This window comes from Eubalaena glacialis, chromosome 12 (assembly GCF_028564815.1).
Source record: "Eubalaena glacialis isolate mEubGla1 chromosome 12, mEubGla1.1.hap2.+ XY, whole genome shotgun sequence".
Lineage (NCBI taxonomy): Eukaryota > Metazoa > Chordata > Mammalia > Artiodactyla > Balaenidae > Eubalaena > Eubalaena glacialis.
This window is the reverse complement of record NC_083727.1, coordinates 65,164,280-65,190,831: the sequence shown is the minus strand read 5'-3', so window position 1 is coordinate 65,190,831 and position 26,552 is coordinate 65,164,280. Positions and strand designations below refer to the sequence as shown.

The 26,552-nt window shown below is 34.2% G+C and overlaps 1 protein-coding gene across 4 annotated transcripts in view; it reads right to left on the bottom strand.

Annotated features, from left to right (window-relative positions):
* Positions 1-26,552, bottom strand: part of EPHA7 (EPH receptor A7) — a 163,204-nt gene that overhangs the window by 135,281 nt on the left and 1,371 nt on the right. For all 4 annotated transcript variants that reach the window (XM_061207598.1, XM_061207599.1, XM_061207600.1 and 1 more), the window contains exons 2-3: positions 23,175-23,239; positions 18,920-19,589 (exon numbers count right to left, since the gene is read on the bottom strand). In XM_061207598.1, the coding sequence (XP_061063581.1) occupies positions 18,920-19,589; positions 23,175-23,239 (735 nt within the window). The remainder of the gene's footprint in view (positions 1-18,919; positions 19,590-23,174; positions 23,240-26,552) is intronic.

Below are 26,552 nucleotides of genomic sequence, written 5' to 3'. Positions count from 1 at the left end.
GGATTCTTTTACAACTGTCAAAAAAAAAAAAAAAAAAAAAGCCACAGCTATGCTGACAAAGCAGTGCAAACTCCAATCTACACATAACTTCAGAGACCTGCAGGTATAGAGAGTGAAAATCACCCACTTTTCCTGACAGCAAACATAGGTCAAGCTTCTCCAGAAACCCTTGACCCCTATAGCACAGTAAGAATCAGAAGAAAAATCAACCATGCCCTCAAAGGGATAGTTACGTTTTCAGCTGCTGTATGTGCTTTTGCCTGGCTGCCTCAATAAGAAAAGATGGGAAATATCAGACCAGGTATTGGAACTGCCTGTTTATTTTTCCCTCCAGATTGACACAAAGGAAAAAACAACTTCCATGGCTCTCAGAGATGTCACTATTCACGTGATGAGTCTCCAACTGATTATACTACAAATAACCCGTCCCATTTTTTTCCTTCACTTTTTAAACAGGAAAAATAAACAAACAGCATTTAAAACTGAATACTATCCATTTACCTGATTTCTCCATAAATTGTTCCTTGAAGATAAAAAAAGAAACATTTAATATATATTAACACAGCATATAAAATTAATACCATGGAAAAGACTGACTTTGGGGGAGGGGGGATTTTGAATCCAGAGTAATTTCTTTCTTATTGAAAAACATAAGCATGTCAAGCCTGTCCTTTACACAATAAAGCACCATTTATTATTTTAAAACAATAGACATAATGCCTATTTATTTATATATATATATACACATATATATATATATATTTCCCAGGTGAGGTCCTAAAGCATAAAATGTAAAATTAAGAACTAATTTACTTGAAATATATTTCCATTTTTCCTTGAAAATAAATAGAAACAAAAATTTTATTGGGAATTATTGTTTAACACTTAAGCAAACATACTTATTAAATAAATTATAGCAATCCTTACTTTAGAGAAAATCATGAAATTAATACTAGTTGGATAAAATATCTCATTTCATTTAATAATAATATATGGCAATAACTATAATCAACTCTGGAAAAGGTTGCCTTGATTCTACAGTTTGAGTGAATGTAAAGATCTTTGAAACTCATTTTAAGACTTGCTCTAGCAAATTATAAATCATACTGAAGTAGTGTGATTTTTTAGGCATCTTTAATAATCCTCTATGGCATCTTTTCTCAAACCACAGCGCTCAACTATTACAGCTTTCTGACAGGAAACCAGGGATCCCAATTATTTCAGGCATTGTTTGGATCCTAAAAATCTGAAATACAAATCAGTATTGTATGTGAATATGCTACCTAGTATAATGTTGAGTGATGTAGCTCCATCAATGACTGTTAAATTAGTACAGGAAAGATGTTTAGTACCTTCTTTGTCTCAGTTTCCAATTCAAACAATGCCTCTAAGAAGCAGCCAAGCAGTCCTGTGAGATGACACCCCGAGTTCAAATGATTCAACAAGGAATCATTTTGGAAAGTTACCAGAAGTCTTTATGATACCATAATACACTGATCCGCGTATAAAAAACCCTCTACTGGGCTAGCAGGATGGAACTGAATTGAACTTTGTAAACTCTCAGGGCAAAGGGGCTGAGACTTACTTTGCAGCACGAAATGACACTTTGGTTTCTAAACTTCAGTGTTACTAATCCAATCTGACTTCTACAGATCATAAAGTACAATTGGCCTTTTCAACGTAGATTCAAACACCTGGCTAAATCCATTAAACAGTGATTCCATGAAGCAAAATGTACTGGCTTTTAACAAGTTCGCCCTTACTTTCTTCTATTATGAAAACTCTTTGAAGGACATTTCTGAAGAAATCAAGAAAATCTATAACAAAATAGTGTAGAAAGTTTAAGCAAAATTATATTTGTATTCCAGAGAGCTTTTCACAAATTTTTATAGATTGCTTCCGACAAACATATCCAGAATAGGAGGCTCCTGTCATTTCTGGAGTAAGTGTGTATGTATTTACAGCCACTGGATTTATCTTAAAGACCCTTTGTACAAACAAATGCAATTCAAAATATACGAAAATCAGCTCAGTTTAGCCCACCCCCTAACCCTAACCCTAACTCTAACCCCTAACCCACCCCCGACCCCCCAACACAGCTAACAACAAAACTTATGAAGCTACTCTTTGTCAGAGCACTGCTTTGAAAATAATTGTCACTGACCGAATTTACCATCTATATGTGCAGCTATCACATATCATTCATAAACAAGCTACAACTCTAATACTTGTGTTTTATATGTACATCATTGTTGAATCCTGCAGAAGATAAACAACTGATTGCAGAGAAAGAGTTGTCCTAACTCAGTGAAGTTACTTTCAACACAGGTATTTTCTCTTTGGTCTTTCATTTTACTTACAAGGGTGCTTAGATTCAGATAAATGTGGGGAAAAAGAAATAAGAATTGACTAAACACATGTTTAGTGTCTTTGTGTGATTAGATTCAGGAACACTGCCAGAAGAAAACTTTGTGTATGATGTCATCTGATTTTAGTTACTTGTCAAAAAAGAAGAAAAAAATATCTTACTGATCAGATGCTATCTTTTTAAGTTTGGTAGAACAAAAAACATGTTCACTCCTTTAATAAGTACAAATAAACAAGATTGATGAGGTGAACAAAAATCAATACACAGATCCCAAATATTTTACAACTGTTTATTTTCAGTTCGAACATGACTGAAGTCAATTAGATGCAGATCTGTCCTGGTGATTCTCATGAAATCCATGTCAGATAAATCACCTCCATGGAACTCTGAAAATTCAACACCATGCTTTAACTCATCTTTCCCTTAAATCCTTGAATTCCGCACATTCTTTAAAATTATTGTTTTATATTTATCACAGCTATTTTTTCAGTTTTTTAGTGGTATTGTTTTACTTACAAAGCACACTGCCTACATAATATTGTTGATGTAATGGATATTTATGAGCACTGGTACATTTTAGCCCTCACTTTTGTGAGAATTTTTTTTTAAGTACCATGCAAAATCTTTCAGAATGAGAAGTGCACAAAATGCAATTTAAAATATAATCCTCAGTAAGCATAATATATGAACATCTTGATTTATAGACTAAGAAAGACTATTAGGTTGTAACAAATATTACTACCTCGAAAGAAAAGAGGCTTTAGACAATGCTTTAGAAATGATAAACAAAATATAGCCATTTTGTCTTGCTATACTATAATGAGACCAGTCCATTTTTTACAATCATGAAGACATATATTCTACTTCATCATGTTTTGAATGTGAACTAGTAACTCAGAGTTCTCTCTGAAATTTTATCTTTTATTAGTGAAAACTGAGTCTTCTCTTTCTGTGACTAGGTACTGTATCAGAAACTAAAGTAAGCCAAATAAGAGTTTGTTCTGCAGCACAGTGAATATCTGCATGTAAAATTTCATGACATGTAAGTGAAAATAATACAAAGGTAAATCAGTGTCAAAATGGCAAATCTGTGGCTACTGTGAAAATCAACTAAAAATACGGAGTGGTTAAGTGATATACATTTGTTTACTTGACCAACAAGCGCACACACACACACACACACACACACACACTCTGTCCATCATTCACTTTTTGAAGTGTCAGATAACATTATTTCTTAAGTGACACACAGGGCTTCATTTGCTATGCATAGGGTCAGTGAATATTAGCTTCATTTACACTTGGCTGAGAATCGGTTGATGTCAACAGTAGAGGCTTAGTTCTTGCACTGAACAGGGTTAGAATCTGACAGAAAGCTGCCACCGCAGAAGATGGATGATCTTCCTTGCTGACCTTGCTCCCCTAAAGTGTCATAGTTTGGGTCTCTTTCCAGCTCTACAACAAAAGACCCTCTCTGAGCTTCCCAGTGGCCTTCAGTTTTATTGGTGCTAACAGGTCCAGACATTTTCATCGATTGGATTCTCTACCTTTTAAACACAAGAGCTTGCCCTTTTTGGCTAGCTAAACCTTGGCACAGATGTCTTTTTTTGTAATTGCATCTCTGCTGTGTATTGGAAAGGATGCAGTCAGACAGGCAAACATCATGTCAGCACAGAAAGTGCTGAACTATTTATCTCTGTTTCCCAAAGTCATTTTAATGTAAGTGATATGGCGTTTGTCTGAAGAAATTAACCCTTAGATAATCTCATAGTATACTTCTAAATGGAAAATCAAAATCTTCTGTCATTTTGATGACTAACTAGTATGTAATATATGTTACGCAGAACTATTCAGTCGGTAGGAAAAAAGGGCTTCCCAGTCATTTTATATAAGCAGTTATTGACAACCATATTTTAGAACAAATGTACCTGAAAATATTCTACATAATTTTCAGAACTCTATTTTGCCTTCTACCAGTGGTTGACACTGTGAAATATGTCCTTCCCTGACTAAAAAATACATAAAAATATTTGATACCTAACAAAGATGCTATACAATGTAATAAATTACATGTTTCTTTGAGATCCTGCCTGTGAGCTATTTTAATATGTTGGAGATTTGTTACTGATATTTGAATAATTTGAAAGAAATTACCTTACCTCAAATTCAAATGTTCAAAACATATATGATAAATGATGAAAAGTTCTTACAAACAGGTTTACATGCAACACATTTTATGAAAAATAACTATTTTGAGTATGTATGGATTTATAACTCAGAGTCTCTAAAATATTATTATACATAACTGTCAACATTATTTATTCCATGCAAAATATAATTTAACATATTTGCATATCTGGAATTGTACAGTTAGCGAATAAATATATGTATATATAAAATATACCAATCTCAGTACTAAAAGAGAAAACTTAAAATAAAAGAAAATTTCACAAAAATGAAGATAAGGATGTACCAATTCAAACTCAAGTGAACCCTTCTGTGAAATTGCAGACAAAATATAATATGATCATTTTCCCATACTTTGAAATAAAAACTATTAATTCTGCATATTATTTTTTAGTTAGTGCTTTCACTCAAGTTGAGAAAATAAATTATACTTAAAAATAACCATCACTTAAAATCTCTGCAGCCAAACATTTTGTTCTAAATATATTATTAACAACTATCACTATAGGAAGTATACTTATTAGGGTGAGGAATCGATTTTAAAATGTATAAGCTGATAGGTATTCAAGGTGAAATTCAAGAACACAATTCCCTTTTATTTTTAATATCATATACATGGTACATCAATGACTCTAAACTTTTATTCTCTTAAGTAAATAGTATCTCCCCCCCAAAATTCCAATAATTTCAGGTATGCATATGCAAAGCAACTATCAATTTTTATTTATTGATTTCTCTTTCTATAAGACAGACTGAACAAAATCAAAATTATTCCTCCAAGATGTGAGCCAGAAGCACCAGGAACCTGAATTATTTTTAAAATCAAATCAGTTATTACTCTTATTTTATAATGATGGTGCTAAAAATCTAAAATTAATTTTAAAAATCAAAAGAGCTCTGGATACTAGGCAATGTTTTTTTAAAAATAAATAAAAATACTAACAGGATTCCTCATGCCTAGTCTGGGTTTTATGTTGAACGGACTTAGTCTGTCTATGCAGATTCTCAGGACCATGTCCATCAATCAATGTCAGCATTCTATCAGACTCTACTCTGACAGCAAGTGATAGTCAGTTATCTGTTGACATTAATGAATAATAAATAACCATGTCCTTTCGATTTATTTGAATAAAATGTATACTATTTTCAGTGTAGATTAGCCTATATGCAAAAGCAGACTTGGTTTTTGCATCTCATATATTAGGAAATGGTTAAAAAAAAAAAAGTGGCTGCAATAAAAGATGTGCTTAATGTGATCTCTGGTATACATTACTGTTTTGCTTTTCGACAAATCAACCCTGTCTCAGCTTGTATCATATGAGCTTAAATGAGCTGTATTCACAGGCTCCTGAATATTTATGCTGTCTTTTACAGACCTAACACGTAGTTTGTTGTCTCCACAATAGAGTATTATAGGACAGAAAATCCTTAAAAAACCAAAGATCAGAAGAAGTTGTGTCAGTATCCTAACCTTGCTCCTCTTTTGTTATTCACCCTTAATCTGCCTTCCTGGCAGGAAAAACTATTTAAATTATTACTACACACTCCTTTGTTGTTAAGTTTCCATCTCTCTCTCTCTCAGATTTAAACATACCATAACAGAAACTGTTACAGCTTTTTGAAAAAAATAAGGATTGAGAACTTTTAAGTGATTAGGCATTCATATACACATCTTGACTGAGTTCCTTTTTGGTACTGTCAGTGGTAACTCTAGAATTAGATACTCACAGTCTAAATATTACAAGAGGGACTATAAACTTCAACATTGATCAAAGTGTGGTTTATGCTCTTAGCTCAACAAGTTAGCATATAAATTGTGAAAGTTTTGCCATATATTATGATTTGTGGTTTTAATTTTTAATTTACCACTTTTTACCTTTCCATTATGAAACTCCTTCTCTGGTCAATAGTAAAAGCTTAATTTTATATTTTTTGCAGATAATTAACATCATCAATGACAGAAGAGGTAAAAACTAGATTTTCTGTTACACCTAATTAAGAATTCTACCAGCGGGACTTCCCTGGTGGTCCAGTGGTTAAGAATCCACCTTTCAATGCACGGGACATGGGTTTGATCCCTGGTCTGGGAAGATCTCACATGCCGCGGGGCAACTAAGCCCTCGCGCCACAACTACAGAGTCTAAGCGCCGCAACTACAGAGAAGCCCACACGCCACAGCGAAAGATCCTGCATGCCACAACGAAGATCCCGTGTGCTGCAACTAAGACCCGACACAGCCAAAAAATAAAATAAAATAAATAAATTTATTAAAAAAAGAAGAATTCTACCGGCAATGTGAAAGGATGGATAATAGTTCAAAACGGAAAGATATACCATCATTAGACCAAAACTTTGCAATGAAAACAAGTAAAGAGTTATTAATAAGGTTCAAACTTTTTATTAACTGCCTATTAATATGTATAATACTGAGTTATATAGAATTACTGTCATGTCAGAAAGGCAAAAGGGCAAAACGTTGCCAGCTATATTATATTTCATCAATAAAGACACAGAGTAGGGAAGGAAGATGTACTTTCACTATTTTACTCCACTTAATAGATGGGAAAGTATGTTCTAAAAAGTTTTAAACTTGGGAATACTGTAGAATTTTCTGAAAGGTAAATGAAATGCTATTGCCAAGTCTATACCACTATAGGAAACGATGCAGGGGGAAAAAAAAAAAGAAGAAACCAGAGGGAGCTGGGATGGGAAAGAACATCCACTTAACCATGTTGAAGGATGAATGAAGTATATTAGAAAGAAGGATGACTACACATATAGTGATGGCCTGGTGAATAATCTTGAAAATCAATGAGATGGCTGTCTGAATTTGAAGTGAGCAGCAATGTCATCATATTGGAAAGATTTACAAAGGGGTAAAATGATCAAACCATTATGTCAACCTTGAAAAACACAGTGCTCAAGTACGTAATGTTTGTGTAGAATAAACATTAGACACAGCAAGAAGCATGGCCCAAAGAGCAAATTTTTTAAAAGTTCCGATCAGGTTTTCCTTGCAAACTAAAATACTGAGCCACACGTTCTCCCAGTTTCAGATCACAAGCTGAATGTCTAAGCTTAGCATGTGTTAATTTTAGAGGTCAGTTTGAGAAACAGATTTTACTGAAGTCTGACTGTCCCTCTGTCCTTGAAAAGACTGAAAAGCTGAAGTCTGTAGGTTTCTCAGAGGGAGACCTAGACGGAAACCGCAAAGTTAAACAGCAGAGTTTCTGCTCCCTCCCAAATCCTAGGTTTCTGATAATGTAAGAGGTGTTCGCTGTTCTCATTTTAAAACACATTTACCTACAATAGTCACAATATCCAAAACACGCTAATTGCAAAAATTTACCTTCTTAGGATTTGGTAAAATACTACAAGAATTGAAAGTAAGTAAAAAAAAACGTGGAATTTATTTTCACTTATAGTAAATATAAACAATCTACTTGAAAATAAGGAAGCAAAAATCTGTTTATAAATAGTTTGTTTTGTGAAGCAAAATTTAAAGACATTACTGAGCTTTATTTTGTTTTGTTTTTTCTTTTTAAAATATGCAATAATCCAAGAATATCCTGTATGAGTATTCAGCCTCTTTATAATTGTCACCTGAGATTTCCAAAGAGAAAAAAAATCTTAACTATTCTGCACTTATAAATTAAGAGATTAGTGCACAGCAATTTAGCAATCTAAAAATGGATCAAGGAGAACAATAAACTTAATTTTTTGTTCCATTGTGTTCACTTGCATGTTTTCTTCTTGGTGGGAGTAGAGGTGGGCAGTGTGTCTGTGTGTGTACCTATATCTGTATGTGTGCATATGTGTATATACATACATGTGTGTGTATGTATATGTATTGTGTGTGTGTGATGTTAAAGTGGAAAGAAAACAGGAAACAGTTAAGTTCTGATTTTACTTTGGGATCTGTCATAAATAAACTGTTAGAACTATAAATGAGGTCCTTAGTTGTCCCATTTATTACAAGCCCCCCCAAGACCTTCTAATTTATCTTCAACAAAATTTAAGGTACACTCAACCTTCAAGAATTTGTGATTCTAATTGTCTAGGAAGAGATTATACCCTCAAGGAGTATAAGAATGTACACAGAACATTTATGTTATAATGAATTTATACATTTAAGTGGGTAAGATGCATATCTCACATCTCTTTTCAAGGATAAAACTACTTTACTGGAAAATGTCAACTAAAATAGGAACACTATGTAGTATAATTATTTCAACTTTTAAAAATAGAAGATATAAAGAAACACTTTTTGAAATCAATCAAGTTTACTTATTTATCCTATCTACTAGTTTAAATTAATGTCATTAATTAATGTCATAGGTAAGTTAATGCCATTGTGTCATTGCCTATATGGGAACTGGTTTAGCTAAAATAATAAACTACTATTAAAATAAACATAGAACATATGTATCATTGGAAAACATAGATTAGTATAGTGAACTTACTAATAATCAATTTATTTTTCTCAGAATAAACTTTTATTATATCTAGTGATTCTTTAGATATATTCTACATCTTTCCGCTCCCACCCTTAATCTCTCTCTTTTAGAAAGAATGATCTTCTTAAAAAGTACAATAGGTAATATTAACATAACAGACTGTTAACCAACTTTAATAAATGACAAATACAAGATATCTAGCTAATAATTGTATGTGATCAATATTATATTTTATTAATAAAAGCAACACGGTGCCCCCTTCCCCGGATCTAGGTTTCTATATTCAGTGTTAATAGCTTCAGTGCAGGTCTGAGGCTGATACCACCGTAGGTGAGGGGCTAAACTATATGTTAACTGGGTGACACATGAAACAAAAAATAAACCACAGTATGTGTCCTTTCAAAGCCTCCTAGTTTTCTAATATTGGAAGCAAGAGATAACATAATTATCAACAGTAAATAATTTAAATGAAAGAACCAAACTAAAAAATTCAAAATCCACAATACCTAAAATGTAACTGTTAAAATTTTTTCAAACTACTATGCCCCAGAATGTATTTTCCCCTCTTTTCATGTCATTCATTGACCCCAGACTAAACAAAATACACTAAATAATAAACCTTACATACTTCTATATAAGACCACAAAATTTGAGAAAAATAATGCACATTTATTTCAACTGATGTATGTATTATTCTGGGTTCCTGTGAAATGCTATTATTAGGGATTAATATTTGATATGTATACACAGATTATAACTTTTAATGAAGTTGATATTATAGGTAGAAAACAAAAAAGAATGTCTTTAACTCATTAATTTGACCTAAACTCAAAGTTGAATTGTTTTTGTTTTATGTGTGCATGTGCCCTTCTACTGCCCATGTATTAATACTATAGGAATTAACACATATTAATACTATGTGGATAACCTAATGAAGATATGCTTCCATAAAAGTAAATTTTTGTGATAATTTGCATAGGATGAGATAACCTGAATTAACTTAAATGTGAGGAAAATTAGAATAAAAGGATTGTCAGAAATTTTCCTCTCTGATTCCTGCGTCAGATTTTTATGCCCATAGAGAAAAATATCAAATACACAGCTGGGTTAAATTTCTCCCATTAAAATAATAACATTATTTGCACAAAATAACTATATTATATATACTATTGTCATAAATAAAAGCTTTTGTAGATTAGTGATAATTACCTTAGAGAAAATGGCTTGAAGCTCGATAAAAAAAAAATCAAATTAATTGCAACATTTTAAGGTATCACTGATTTATATTTTAACATTATCTTCTAGAAACTGATGCCAATTTAAACTTCCACTAGAAATATAAAAGGGTAACCATATACTTGCCAAAGTTAGGATAATTAGAAATGTTCTGAAGTCATGTACTGAGTTTCTAAATCATAGGAGGTTAAATCGCACATATGAATTTCATATTGCCTTCCTTCTTTCCTCATTTTTCCTAACTTTCATCAGGTCTTTCTTCTTTCTGTCCTTCTTTATTTTTTGAATAGTTATCATGTTCGATGTACTGTGGGTACATACAATGTTGATTGAAGATGAGTAAAAAGCAGTATATTTTTAAATGAAGTCTACAATGTTCTAGAAGGAAATTTTGCTATGATTCTTATTATCACAATTATCCTTCTCCATATTTTTTAAGGAATTATGAGCAAATATCTCGCAAAGGACAGAAGAAACTGATTAACAGTAGTTGCTCCTGGAAAAAGGTATTTGAGACTGGAGCACACAGCGATGGCATTTGTTCCAGATCTATGCACATAACCTATTCACAAAGTCTTAAAAAAACAAGTATTACGAGCTTCTGAAAGTGAATAATTTAAAGAAGAGTATAAAAATTGTAATGTAATGTAGTTATAACTGAAATAGCAGAAATATATTTGAACGTGACACTGAATTTACATAATTTCCAATTTATAGAATAGAGTGTAATGTTAGCTTAGGGACTGATTTCTCAGTTTTGTTTCTTTCTCTTATTTTTTGTTTGTTTTGCAAACCAAGATAATATTTACAATATATAATTTGGAAGAAGACCAATATACTCTTAAAACAAAAGCTACTTTCCCATATAAGATAAATAAGCTTTAAGACCTTTTTATTTTAGAAAATGTATCAGGCTCTTGCAACTCTCTTTCTCAAGACATAAATATTACATCAGTAAAGGGGGAAATGGCTTTCTGTTCATTAAAAGAGGCAGATGGAGTAGTTAAAAGGAAAGACACATAAAAACAATGGACAAATAGAAAATGGGAATATGATAATGAATAAATATAAATAGTTATATTATTCTCATAGAAATAAATTCCTCATATCTGGAGCAGACTCCTGTTCATGTTTGCTAATTCTTAGCATATCAACTTGCTATATGCTATGAGCAAAATGAAATACAATATAGGGTTCTCTTACAAAGTTTAAGACTAATCACAGAGACTGGACTTACACAACAAGAAATTAACTAGTGATATGAATTTGAAATAAGAAAATATTTGCCTTGGGAGTGGGTAGTGTACAACCAAATTTCTCAAAGTCTTTAAGAAATTTGATAAACATTTATTTGGAAGACTTGGGTGGTGCAAGGAACTGTGCTAGGTACCATGGTAGGTAGGTAGAATACTATAAGTAAGTTTTGGTTGTTAAGAAGCTTTAGAAGCCGTAAAAGGAAATTACAAACATTGATAAAAATCAGATCGCATATGAAGATCCGCAGAGAGAAAGGGCAAAGTATTTTTAAGAATCCACAGAGATCTTTTAACAAGGTATAAGTGCCATTTAATTTGAAATGTAAGGAAAGGCAAAATTTCAACAGCCTGAGATAGGGTAGGTGGCATTGCTGGTAGAAGAAGGCAAGGCAAGGTAAAAACCAGGAGAGTGGTACAGCCAGTATCTACCATCAGAATTTGGAAGAGAGGTCACTGAAGAGGTTGGGGATGTGAGAGATTAAGATACAATAGGTAATTGTGATGGTTTATGATGGTTTATTTGTCATGATGGTTTATTTGTTTTTCTGTTTGTTTGGGACCAAAGGTTAAGTGATAGGGCATCATAAAAACATCTATGGATGTGCTTCAGGTAGAACGAGAGACCAGTCAGTACCAAGCAGAGGGAACAGGGCTCTCAAGGATCATAAATTATGTGACTGAAAGTTAGAAAAGAATACTAGGGTCAAGTAGGAGGTATTTAAATGCCACCCTAAGAAACAGGGAATTTTTATTGGTCATTAGGAACCTGAAGCTTTCTGAATAATACAGTAACGGGGTCTATGTTGTGTTTTACAAAGTGCATTCTGACCGCCCCATGAAAGAAGAACCGGAATAGAAAAGAAAATGGCAAAGCAGATGAAATATTTAGAATGTTGGGAAAGACAGAGCTATAAGTATTTTGAAATTATTATAAATGAAAGAAAGTGCTCAGATTTGTATCACCATGAAGACATCCTGAAAGAAACTTTATTTTTTAAAAATTCCTTGTGATAGATAAATGCTCATCTATAAAGATGTGGTCCACTGTATTGGTTAGGGGCAGGGATTCTGGAGCCAGACTGCCTTGATTAAACAGCAGTCGGCCACTCTATGCTCTTGGTGATTGTGGGTACTTAAGCCATCCCTTGCTGTGCTTTAGTTTTCTTACATAAAAATGTGTATACATATCATTTATGTAAATATGATTTAATATATAAAATGTAACACTTTTATGTTTTACATACTTTTAAGTATGTTTTCCTCCTTTAAACTGGGTAATAACAGTGCTTACCTCTCTGTAAGGAACACCTCTCTGTAAGACTAAATGAATTGACACATGTGAAACACTTAAAACAGCTCTTGCCATGTATTAATAATTTAAAAACAAACAAAATCTATGACCTGTTTTTGTTGAATGCCTTGACTCTCCCCGCTTTTAAATCATTTAAACTATACCTGCCATTTACTACTGTTCTATTGCCTGAGCCCTGTATTTTATACAGATGCTAACTTAATTTAAAAACCCATATTTTGGAGATACAATTCAAGTTGTCTTTGTATGAGCTACCAGGTTACATAAAACTTATAATTATATTGCTAAAAAAGGTTAATGCTCAAGAAAGTTTAAAAACACAGAGAAAGAAGATCACCCACTATTTCACCATTCTGACGCATTCATTGTGACGATATTTATGTTCCCATCTATTCTTTTCCCTATGCATATTTTGCTTAATTCTAAATATCAGTGTATACATTTTATTCTTTATTTTTCATTCAAAATTATTAATAAGATGATTTAAAATTCCTATTTCACATTGTTGATACTTTAAGGACTAAGTTCAATCAAGATGAGGCACTTAACTTTGGACATTTAGGTTATTTTCAATATTTCAAATTATATATATTGCTTTGCTGGAGGGAAAAAAAGGTTATATAAAAAGTTCTTCTCTTTCACTGAAATATCTTCCCTGGTAATTTACCAGGGATGAGATTACTGACTTAAAGGATATTTAACTATCTGTGGCCTTTGAGATCTATGTTCATTCACTCACTGCCATGAAATTTCTTTTTTTTTTTTTTTCTTTTATTTATTTATTTATTTTTGGCTGTGTTGGGTCTTCGTTTCTGTGTGAGGACTTTCTCTAGTTGCGGCAAGCGGGGCCACTCTTCATCGCGGTGCGCGGGCCTCTCACTATCGCGGCCTCCTGTTGCGGAGCACAGGCTCCAGACGCGCAGGCTCAGTAGTTGTGGCTCACGGGCCTAGTCGCTCCGCGGCATGTGGGATCTTCCCAGACCAGGGCTCGACCCGTGTCCCCTGCATTAGCAGGCAGATTCTCAACCATTGCGCCACCAGGGACGCCCATGAAATTTCTTTACTTAGCCAACTCCTTGTTGCATTATTAATACTAAGATAATAGCAAGCATTCACTGATTATTTGCTATGTCCCAGATACTATTCTTAGGGTTTCTACATGCATTATTTCATTCACTTCTGACAAGAACTCTATATGAGGGAGGTACTATTTTTATTAGCCCCATTTTATACTTAAGGAAACTAAGGCTTAGAGAGATTGTCCTAGTTTATGCACCTGGTATGTTGTTGAGCCAGAATTTAAAAACTCTGTGACTCCAGCATCTGAGCTATTAACCCTATAGTGTACCTTACATTTCTGTATATATTTGATTATAAATACTATGTATCACAAAAACTCATTTGTTATCATGAAAAGTAATGGTACAAATTACATGTTTCTTTTCTGTGAAAAAAACACATGGTTTTCAAAAATCTAATCAACAAACACAGATTTCAATATTATTAATGCTATTAAGTTGAATGTTTTAATTATTGAAGTAACATATAACATATGTTATATGTCTGTAAGTTTTACATTATTAAAGTAATGATATATCTGCTAACTGGATAATAGAAAATATTAAGAAGAAACTATTAGGGAAATTCCTTATAATAAAAGCTAGAAGTCTATGATTATTTGAGTTCCCCTTTACATGAAACCATCAAAAAAATTACTAAATCTTTAACTCAGAAAATTAAAATTAAGCAATATAAATAATGCAAGCAGCTCACATCTCTATGTTCTGATGTATGTGCATGTAAACTGCATTACATCCTTGGATTTTTTACAATTAGGTTGACCATATATTCTATCATCCAAATAAGAACACTTTTGAAAGCAAAAAGACACAGCGTAATAAGTAAAACAATTATCCCCAGCAAACTAGACTTATGGTCACCCTACTTAGAATAAAGTTTCATCAGTTCTTCAGTAACTAAAATCCACTGGTTGAAGTTCAGGACAAATTTTAGGGAGTAGTGTGGTGCAGTGGGGAAAAAAGACTTGAACTGATAAACAGGATCCTGGATTCTCATCCAAGTTTGCTACTTATTAATATCCCTGAGCTTCAGTTTCTTCCTAAATTCAAAGAAAGAAAAAATAATACTTTCTACCTCGTAGCGGTGTGGTAAGGATTAAATGAGAAAAAATGAACATAATTTTTCAGTGTAAACTACAACCTACTTATACAAATCCAAGTTATAATACCGAGTTCCACACTTTGAGAAATACTATTCTACTTTTAAAATGGAATAAAATTGTACAAAAGTTCTAAAAATTTCAAATTATATTTCAGAATATGATTTATTAGTCTTCTAAAAATATTTATATATGTAAACTAAAATCTGCTCGCAATTTTTTAAAATGACTACACTTTTTATCTAAATATATTGGTTACTGTGCATAGAAGTTGTGATGTAACTGATATGCTAAATATTTTCAAAAGGACTGTTTGACAATCGAAGCATGCTATCTGGAATTATATTTTTAAATGACTGTAAAGAGATGTTTTCTTTAAATCACTATATCAAAAAATTAGACAAGTTCTCCATATATTAGATTTGACAAACATGTGGTTTTCAAAATTGAGTTATTTTTTTCCAAAATCACAAAGAAGTAAAAGCTTTTCCATCAACTGATCAAAACTGTGTTCAGTTTTCACAGTTGTTCATATTTCAAACTATACTTTAACACACATCACAATGGGCTGCCATTCTAGAAAGTGCCCAGATAAACTTGCCTTTAAGTGGCTAACCACCATCATTTGGCTAGGGGCTCACTAGCATCCTCTCCCAAACACTTTAGTTTTCCTCTATATGGGACTGGAATTTATTTTCAAACTCTTAACAGGATCACTGAAAGGAAACAGGAGAAAAACTTATAAAGGCAGGCCTGGACTCACTCCAGAGGCAAGTACTCTCACAGCAATGCGTTGGAATTATGCCCAGGAGGGAAGTGTTTTTGCAAATGAACATAGTGCCACAGTTAAGCATAAGGTATTTAATTCCTTTGTCAACATCACTAAGGTTAAAAATTAAGAACGTTACACGATAGACAATTTACCTGAATTAGTGTGCACATCCTTTTTCGGCTGAACCATAAGGAGGCATCTTGAGTCCTTTAATCACATGTTTTTAATGAACTCTCACTATTAATACCTAATTCCACCTATTCCAATGCAGATTAAAGTAGATGACAGTGAACTAATTTTACTTCATTTTTAAGTACCTTGGTGCAGTTTGCAGGCGACAATAATTTTGGTACTCAAATGTGGTTCCAATTCTCGAAACCAAAATAAATGAATGTGAATAATCTTAATAGTACCACATTTAATGAGATGATTTTGTTCATTTGGAAGAAATTGGAGTCTTCATGGTAAATATATCTCTTTACTGCAGTTAAAGACTGCTTTTCTTACTAAATTCTATACTCAGAAGTGTAGAACTCAAACAGTTCCTGTTTGTTTTTCTTAACAAGTAAATGTAGAAATCAATTGAGTTAAATCCACAAAATGAAACAAGAGACTATAATTTGCTTTAAAATTTTTTAAACCTTAAAAGAGCAGGACTTTTAATGTTATTTCCTAGTTTCTTTTTAGACAAATTTAATTGTCTAAAGGCCTTGTGGATAAGGCCTTTTATATGCATTTTTATGTATTTTTATGTGTCCCATTTTTAATTGTGCAAACATTTAAAATTCCACTTTCACATCAATCAAAATCTCCATACTACTGAAACCGGCTGCTTTCACAGCTGAAGTGTAATAGTGTGTTGTTAAAATGTTCTTATAACAGTTTTTGTTGAATCCACCATCATTTTCAAGTACTTGTCAATAAAAACATTTCCAGTCAATAAAAACATTCCTTTTCATTGAATTAATTAGTTTCATTAAGAATATTTCTATACTTACCAAGTGGAATAGCATTCTGCCTATTAGTAGTGATAAATCTCCATCAGTTTTTGATTTCCACACATGTGGAACCGGCAGGATGTTCTACTTGTTAAGAAATACTACTAGTGAAGGAAAAGGGAAGAGGACAGTGGGTAGACAGGTTTGATTCCTTCAGGGAGTGTCAAAGGAGGCTGCTAAACTGGTCAACGGGACCAGAACCTATAGCATCTCTATTTGTTTAGCTCAGAGTTCTCTTTGCAATGTCAGCTATGGCAGGAATGATAATTGAGTGCTGGGTCATAGGCATTTTATATGCTAGCAACCATCCACATGAAGTATTTAACTCTTCAACCAGGACAGAAAAAATATATTTGCTCAGTTACTCTACCTAAATAATGTGTGCAGTAGAAATATAATGTGAGCCACATATGTAATTCTTAAATTTCTAGTAGCCACATCAAAAAAGAGTAAAAAGAAACAGTTGAAATAATTGTAATATTATATTTTATTTAACCAAATATATCTAATGTATGATTCTTTCAATATCTAAGTAACATAGAAAATTACTAATGATGTTTGTCACATTCTTTTTTTTTGTACTAAGCCTTTGAAATTCAGTACGTAATTCATACTTGCAGCACATATCAATTTAGAATCGCCACTTTTTAGAACCTCAGAGCCACATGTGGCCACCGGCTACCTTATGAGACAACACAGATCTAAATATTTGTTAAATTATTTCTTGAAATGTTCTACTAGAATGAGAATTTTATGGGGAAGTAATGTGATTTACATAACAAACTACTAGGACCAAGGCATTTAAGTTCAGCAATGAAACAGAATAATATTTGCCAGGATTCTCCTTGCTTTCTGATGGAAACCAGGGCAATACTGTTGCTAAAGTCCCGGCTCTGGAATCAAAACACCCTGAGCTTGAATCTAAGATAGGACAAATATTACTTACTAAAGTAACTGCAATCAGCAACTTACCCTTGACAGCCCCATTTTATTTTCTGTAAAATAGAGATGATAATGTTACCTATCTATTAAATGAACTCGTATGTGTAAAGCACACAGAAGAGTATCTGCACATAGTAAATTAGCAAAAACATTTAGTTACAATAATCACTGTTAGCTACAATTCCCTCTAAATTAACTAGGATGTACAAATATTAAAATTTTGCAGCTGGCTTAGGGGTACAAAAAATACATGAAAGTTATTTTGGGGAACGTATTATGTTTTCTAAGTTATAAGAGACATAAGTAATATAACCTTATTATATTTTCAGGATATCCACAAACAGAAAAATATCTATTAATTTTGAAGGTCCCTGTGACATAGTTTTAAATAGAAAAATACTGGCCAATTATTATGACCACATAAAGCTATGTAAGAGAAAATCCAGTTTTACTATACAAAGGAAAAGGTTCACTAATTCATATGCTATTATTGTTTCAAAACAAACAGAAAACTTCCAGCTGATGTATTCCGATAACTAAAACTTACTTTGGCCCACTTCCACAAAATTGTGGTCTACCAATAATGTGACTTATCAGAGAAATACTCCTTTTATTATTTAGTCCAGGAAAGAAATACGACTTTGGCAGAAGCAACCTTAGAAAGTTAGCAAGGGAAATTTGATGATTTTTGAATCAAAGTTTTAGTACTTATAAAAAATAATTCTAAAAGTTTGTAAATCTATTTGCATGTGTCTTGCCTATTAGTAGAACTCTTGTTAGCAGACCCCTTAACCTCCTTTTCCTGTTATCCACAAGGCCAGACGACATGGGTTTCAAGACAGGAGGAATCACACATCATTAAATCCTGATTAATCTCACCTCACTCTGCCCAATCTCCTCTCTTAAATCTCGTAGCCCAATGTGCAACTGTTGTCTTCTATGTCAAGCATAGGGCCAATTAAATTTTAGTAACAAATATTATTATCGCCGATATTTACTGCAGTATTTACTGAATCCTTAGTGCAGATATCACTATGGGGAATCATTGATAAGTTCAATAGTGACTTTGCTTAAGATCTACTCAATTGGGCTGCTGGTACACAGCAGACTCACTTGTTCAAATAGTCATTATTACTTAATAGTCATTATTACTTAAAATCTCTGATATAGAAGAAAGTGCAAAGTGAAATTTTAATAGCACACATTACTTACGTTCACAAGTGTCCCCTTTTTGCTGGTAGCCTGCTTTGCAGATACATTTTCCAATGGGCACTAACCATTCTCCTTCTGCACTGCAGTGCATCCTGGGGGAGTTTTCCGCCTCTTCCTCTGCACTGCTGACACATGTCCCTCGGACCTCGACTAAAGAGGAAAATTCTGAACCAGTCACTGTATCTGGAAAGACAGCTAAGTTCTCAATAATGGACCAGCACTTCTTGTAGTACACTTTGACCGAAACCAAAGCTATGCAAGCCCCTACATCCTGAAAGGCAAGATAGAATCCCTTTTTGGACAAAGGTCCAATCTCTCTCACCTCAGTGTTAAGCTTCATCTTTCTTTCACCAAGGTCACCTTGGGTAAAACTTTCATCTGCAGCAATGGTGTCTATTTTTACATAGAGGTTTTCTCTTATATTCCTGCCAGTGTCGTAGTCTGTTTCATAATAGTACAAATTAAAGGTTTCCTTGCAAGTTCCCAGGACTCCAGGAAGACTGTTACAATCCCTCAGGGTGAATTTCAGTTCTACAAAAATCCTTTGCGCATTGCCTTTCGAAATCCAGTTAGTCCGCAGCCAGTTGTTTTGGTTGGGCTCCATGACCTGGCACACCTGGTATGTTCGGATCGGGGTATAGTTCTCATCCAAACCACTAATTTCTTCCCACTGTAAAATTTAGAAAAGGTCATCAGTCATTCAGCAAAAAATAACATTTGGCTTTTGCAAGTGCATGAGGAATCTTTAGTGTAGCACAAATGCATATCTTTGAAAGACCTAGGTGAATTCCTACCCTGACGAACACTGTAACCTTTAGAACAGAGTCTCAGTTCGGCTTCATCCTGGTGCCAGAACATCATTTTTGTTGCTTGTATTGTTTATGCATACAATAAATCTTTCATTTTGCTTGATATCTGTTTGCTGGTGTATTCGTGTTGCTTTTTACATGTTTGCTTATGCCAATGTCTCCACTGAGCTTGGGATTTTTATAGACTAAAGCACATAACAAAATTACTTAAATTACCATTTAATGCATATACATACAGATACATGGCAGAATTCTTGATAACTCCGTTGACATTTTAAGTGTTGATGTTAAACTTAGTACCTAAAAACACAGGGAAGAAAATGCCAAACGTACTCTGAAATGTAAAAGCATTCCACAACATGTTGATATTCATAATGCGAAATCTTTTACGATCTTTGCAAAATGAGATATAAGGGAGGAACATTTTACAGAGCTATTTATTTATTGCAGTGTTATATATAATACTATCCATAATGCCACATAACTATAAATAAGTAGTTATAAAAGTGTGATACATCTTTATAAATAAGTCGCTTTCAACAGACAAACAAATGTACATGGCAAATCAGCATGCTGGATCATATTTCAGTAATAAGCTTTCTGACAGGAAAAATATCAGATGGTTAAAAATGTCCATTCATATGCTGATATAATGTACACTACAGCAAACTCATATATTTTCACAAAAAAGGAAAACAATAAGCTTAGCCAAATTTGCAACAATTTAAAGATTAAGTCTTGTATAATCTATCTATATTGCTCATTAGTTAATAAATTCATTTCACCTAAAAGCCTAAGATAACAGTTATGTCTTTTCTTACCATTATTACAAAATTTCCAAGTTTGTATTTATGATACCTTAATAGTGAAATTGTCACCTACTTGTATTCATTTCCCCAATAGGAAATGCCAAATATAAAATTATATTAGTATTCTAATCCAGTCACATAGCATGAAATATTTAAACTATCGTTTCAAGAAAAGCAGATGGGAAAATAAAGTAATAAGCATGTGGTAATGAGTTTTATTTGTAAAACTCGATCAGAAAAATCAATTTACTTAAATGCTCTGTGAAATATTAATATCTAACTTTAAAAGTAGTTCTTAGAAAACTAACAAGACAGACAAATTAGTAATATACTGTAATTCAGAAATTTCTTATGATGGCATATTATATATCTGCTACAATTTTATTATACATATCATCAAAGGTCCTCAAATGCAGCAAACAACTGATTATCATGTTCAGCTTTTACTCAACACAACTGGAGTTTGTGACTAGTTGATGGAGTGCATAGTTTCCTGTTTCAGTTAGTTGCTTATAATTTGCTTGAATGGCCCTTAGCCAAATATAACCAAATTCATCCATTTGGACAAGCAGATTTTAGTCTCGTAATTAGGTTGAAATTATTAAAATAAGTAAAACTAGTAGTAGCATCTACCAAAAAATGAAAAGCTCCAAGGATAAATGCGCTCTTTTGAGCAATTCCCTAGTTACGAGAAACGAAGGCTAATTTTTAGAAAGGAATATATCTCAAGAATTCCTTTTTCTAGTTCCAAGAACAATTATATTATTTTGTTCAATGTATGAAAAATCAATTTTACTACCAATGAAACTCAGTTAATTTTAATGTTTAATTAAAAATTTACTCCTGTGGGGAAAATTTCAAGATAACTGTTGCATAAATAACAAAGAGTGAGACGAAATAAATGCATTTACTGTAACTTTTGTTTTATTATCTCACTTTCTAAGAGACCGCAGTGATGTCTACAAACAACACCATTGGGAAAGAAGTCTTAATTCGGCTAGCATGCTTTTATAGTATGCTTATAAAGTTATTTCTAGATACTTATATCTTAATAACATTTTATTTCCAGTTAGATATTTAACCACATGTAAGCCAATCCATTTCATATATGGAATATATTGTCAGTCGTCATTTTCTAATATTATCTGTTGATTCCTAAAGATATGTAGGGTTAACGGTTAACTCAAGATACTTTGGACTGATAAAATGTCCATTTCAGTCCAAGATAACATAGACAGTCATAATTTATCATTTTATGGATTACATGGATGAAATATTACAATAATATATCAGTTTACTTCCCCTTAGAGATTAAAAACCATGCTGTATCTCTATTTGTTTTAATTGATGGATGGTGGAAAATGGGTCACATCTGTCATTGGCAAGAAAGGTGCTTCATTTTTTATTGCGAATGTCTTCCTATAGTGTATATTATTTTACTCATGGAAACTACTCCACTTTCAAGAAAAGTATGACATTCATCCTTCAAACTCAGCATACTGTTTATATTTAATCTGTAAATATTTGTCATTTTTTATAGCTTTGTCTGACCAATACAGATAGCTGCAATATGATCTTAAGCGTCTCTCAAATATTAATTTAATAAAAAACCTAAATACTTTAAACAGATTTGCGTTGTTCACATTTTGCATTCTTTAACTTCTAGCTTATAACATATTGATTTTATGATGTTCTTATACTCAAAAATCCCTTTCAGACTTTCATTCTTGTCTTTGCAAAGTTTCTTACACTTTTTCTATCCTCACTTATACTTCATGCTCTTTGACTCCAGACTTTTTATTGTACCGAAGATTAACTTAAGTAACAATGGGGTACATTTACCTTTCTTGGAGCCCCCTTCCTTAGTCAGGGATGAAGGATGTGTCCTGTCTCACAATTAAAATAAGACGTGAAGACATAGACACTGAACTAAACTTAAGTAAGTAATATATCTTTTCAGATATATGAAACATACGGTCAGAATTTTTTTAGAATCTACTTATATTTTCATAGAATTTTATTGGACGGCTTTCACTCATTTATGGTAACAGATTTTTACTCTGATATGTGCATACTCTGCTATCACTTCTGATTAATAACAACAGATAGCACAACATATAAATTTCAGAAAATCCAAATCATATTTTAGAGCAAATTTTATGTTAAAATATTGAGCATATTACATTTTTAGTTACCTTTTCAAGTTTATTTTGAATGATGCTAAAATGTTTTTCAAAAGAGGAAAACAGTTTTAAAGAACTACTGTTTTAAAGAACTACATACAACCTACTTGGTGATGATACTAAGGAAGTATAAAGCAACTAAAGAGGTTTACGTGAGTTCGTGAAAAGCATGTTCTCTGTAATCAGTTAACAGTTATAGCCTGGAACCTGAGGTATGGTCCCACTCACAATAAGAACTCATTTTTTATCCATTTTCCAATGTTCTAAATATACCTCGTCTACTCAAAGAACTCAGTGCCTCATTATAAGCACAACAAAATATTGAACAAGATATTTGAGATCAAAACAGTTTCAATATGAAGAATGTGAATAATTCCACTGGGGGAGGAGGAAAAGGTTTTATTTCTTACTTAAAAAAAATAAAGGTTGATATTTTATCAGGAAAAGCCCTTACCCCATTGGGTGGAGAGGAAATCCATTCCAGCTCTGTTTGTTGTGCTTTAGAATCCAGCAGTAGTACTGAAAAAGAAAGTTGCATTTCTAAATGTCAGATGAAAAATGAAAACATGTTTGTAAAAGTTATTGAAGTCGATCTAATTTTTAAAATAATTACCATTTTATGATTTAAAATAAAGAGTTATTTACATTAATGAATGACGAAATGTATACCTACCTCTTACAAATACATTCCACTTTCTTAGGGGAAAAAAGGTATTAAAACACTAGCATTATAGTTTTTAATTAAAATATTAAAATTAACTAAAAAACTCAAAAGTAGCATGAAAGCAAGGGTAAAAAATTGATATGTGAAGTATACTGATTCTATAGTAATAATATATTGTAAAGAATTTTGTAAACCACTGAGTGCTCTGAACTTTGTCAAATATAATAACATTAACATAATAAAGCATACTTCCCTATTACTCCTCAGCCAGTTATTAATTTGTACTATTCTTCCAAAAGTACTTCCTAGTGCCTTTTGAGAATTGGAGCTTATTTTTTTTTAAACTTTCCACACACAGTGTCTTCTCTTAAGCCAAAATGAATACAATTAAAAACTATATTAAGCAATGTTATCATGAGAAAAATAAATTGCCTATCACTTACAAGATATATTATTGGGTTAGTCAAACATTTGTTTTCAATATTTCTATTTTTTAAATTTCCCAGTATTTCAAAGCAGTACGTAATTCTCAAAATGGAATATTTAAACTTTGACTTGACTTTTATAAAACAGTTGTATTCCGCTTTTATGCTACCATAAAGCATAATACACTTAATATTTATATAAATGTAATTAATGCTCCTGATGGTATTAATATAAGATAATGCACACAAATATCATACATTAATATATACCATACTTCCAATTTAATACATTTTATTGCTTTTTAGGACGATTCCCCTTCTAAAGCATTCACTCTTTGTTCAAACCGGTTGCAGAGCTACATGAGTTTGTATTCTTTAAAAATATTTCTATGATTCTATAGCATTTTAGCAAATGTATCAATTTGTCCAGAAATAATGGTGAATACATTTTCAAGTATGTAAATATGCTTACCATCATCCTCAGCAAAATGTTAAAATTTGAACTTAAATTAAATACATGCTTAAATAAACTTTTCAATGACCAACAGAGGGAAAAAATGTGTTTTTAAAGGTAACGAAATTTGTTACGCTAAGAAAAGAAACAGTTGATTATGTGTTCAACTCCTTCAAGCTAGTCAAGGTTATTCCCTATAACTGAAAATGGATATAGAAACACTTTTTTCCCAAAATGTTTTATACTTAAGACTCTCAGGGAGACCATGACAGCACAACCTCGGTTACAAACACTTGATTCCCTTTCAAATAATAATTATAATTTCAAAGCCACACTTTCAAAATACCAAGTTGTACTTCGAACTAGGAACAGCCATAAATGTTTAGATTACTGAATTTACATTAAGTAACTTTTAAAGTTTATTTTGTTTTTGTCCTCAACGTGGACAAACAACATGGGTTCCAGGTACTTTCCTTTTGAGATTACCTATTATTATTTTTTCGGTCTTCCGCAGTGACAAGAGACAAGTGAATTTTAAACCCAGGAAACTTTCTTGGGTCGTTTTTGAGGGTGAATTAAACACTGTGATGATTGTTTACTCCTTTTCCGTTACCCCTCAGCACAGCCTGGGGTGGGAACCAGGGACCCCGGAGGGGCGGTGATGGCAAACAAGTTAAGAGAGAAACAAATGAAAAAATAAAACAAAAGGGAAACCGGCCCCTGAGCGTTTAACCAGCTAGAACGATTCAGCGTGTCTCCCTTCCGCCGTCCGCTCTCTGGACCAGCCCGCAAGTGCGCGCTTTTGCCTTCCCGCTCAGAGCACCGAACGCCAGCCTCCCTTCGCGCCCGCAGAGGCGTAGCCCGGCGGCCAACCAGGACCCAGGGCACGCGGGCCGGGGTTCGGGGACTCTGCGCTCTGCCTTGCGGGCCGGGGTGGGGGATGCAGGGGGTGGGGGCGAGGGCAAGGAGCGAGATGCGGGTCGCGCCGGGCCGAGGCAGCCCGGAGACGCGCGGGCAGCGGCTGGAGCCGGGGCGGGGCCGTCGGCGGGGCGGGGCGGGGCGGAGAGGGGGCTGCCAGACTGGCGCGCCCGCCTGCCGAAGCATCCATTACACCTCCGCCAGACTTGGGCACTCCAGGGAGCCGGTGGCGCCCTAGCTCCAGAAGGAACCGGGAGGAGGAGAGAGGCTATCGGGAAAAGTCTCCTCAGAGGGAGCGCGGCGACGGCATTAACGAAAGGAAAAACAGCGGCTGCACTTCGCCTCCAAACGTCAGACTGACTTACACGCGCGCTCCCAGTAGCCGGAACTGACCTCCCCGATAGAACGTGTGCGGGAAAAGGGGAGAAAGGGGGCCGCCCCTTCTTCCTGTAACTACCCGCATCCGCTCCGGAGAGCCAGGCACCTGTTCTAGGCGCTTCCCGGCGCTTGCCCCTGGGTGCCGCGGCGCCGCCTCGGGGCTTGCTCGCTCCCTGAACGGCAGCCCTGGGCCACCCCGGCGCGCCGGGTGCGTTGCCACCGAGAAGCGGAGCGCATTCCTCACCCCCGCCCACCTTTTAAACAGCTCACTTCTGCACGTAAAGAATTCGGCCTCCTAGAATCAGAATCCTCTCCACGTATTTCGCACCCAGAAGAGGAACGCGGGCGAGCAAGCCATTCTGACTGCAGGAACCTCTCCCCCTAGTGATGCAGTTATTTATAGCTCAAACTCCAGCCGGGGTCTGTGCGAGCTCGCGCGCGGGGTTTCGCCCCGGCGGTGCAAACTTTTCCTCGGGTCCCGCTATTCCAGGGGCATCAATACAAGTTTCCAGGATTCAATGTCCCTAATAGCTAATGTCATGCGAGTAGAAGTGTGGGCTTTGGTGTGTATGGCTGTGTGTTTCTAGAAGATGTGGGTTCACCTGCAAACGCGAAACCGACAGCTGGAAGTTAAGGTTTTCTCTGAATGGGTTCAGCATCAACACAGGTTGCAGATGTGGAAACTGGGGTCAGAAGGTCAGGCTGGATCAAGAAGTAGACTATGGCGTTTGGCTGTGGGAGAGGATGTTTTGAGTGACCGAAGAAGGGTCCACGAAGAGAATTTTAAAAAGCAGCACTAAATCACTAAGTTTTCAGGGATAGATGAAGCGAGTACCGATACGTATCCACTCCCGACCACCATGACCTAAATCTGATAACAGATTTCTCCATCCTCCACACTTTAGGAACAAGTAATTATTAGTAGTCTGCTTTTAAATATTGGGAAATCAACCTTAGACTTACAGCCTGCAAGATACGGAGGAGGGTGGGTAG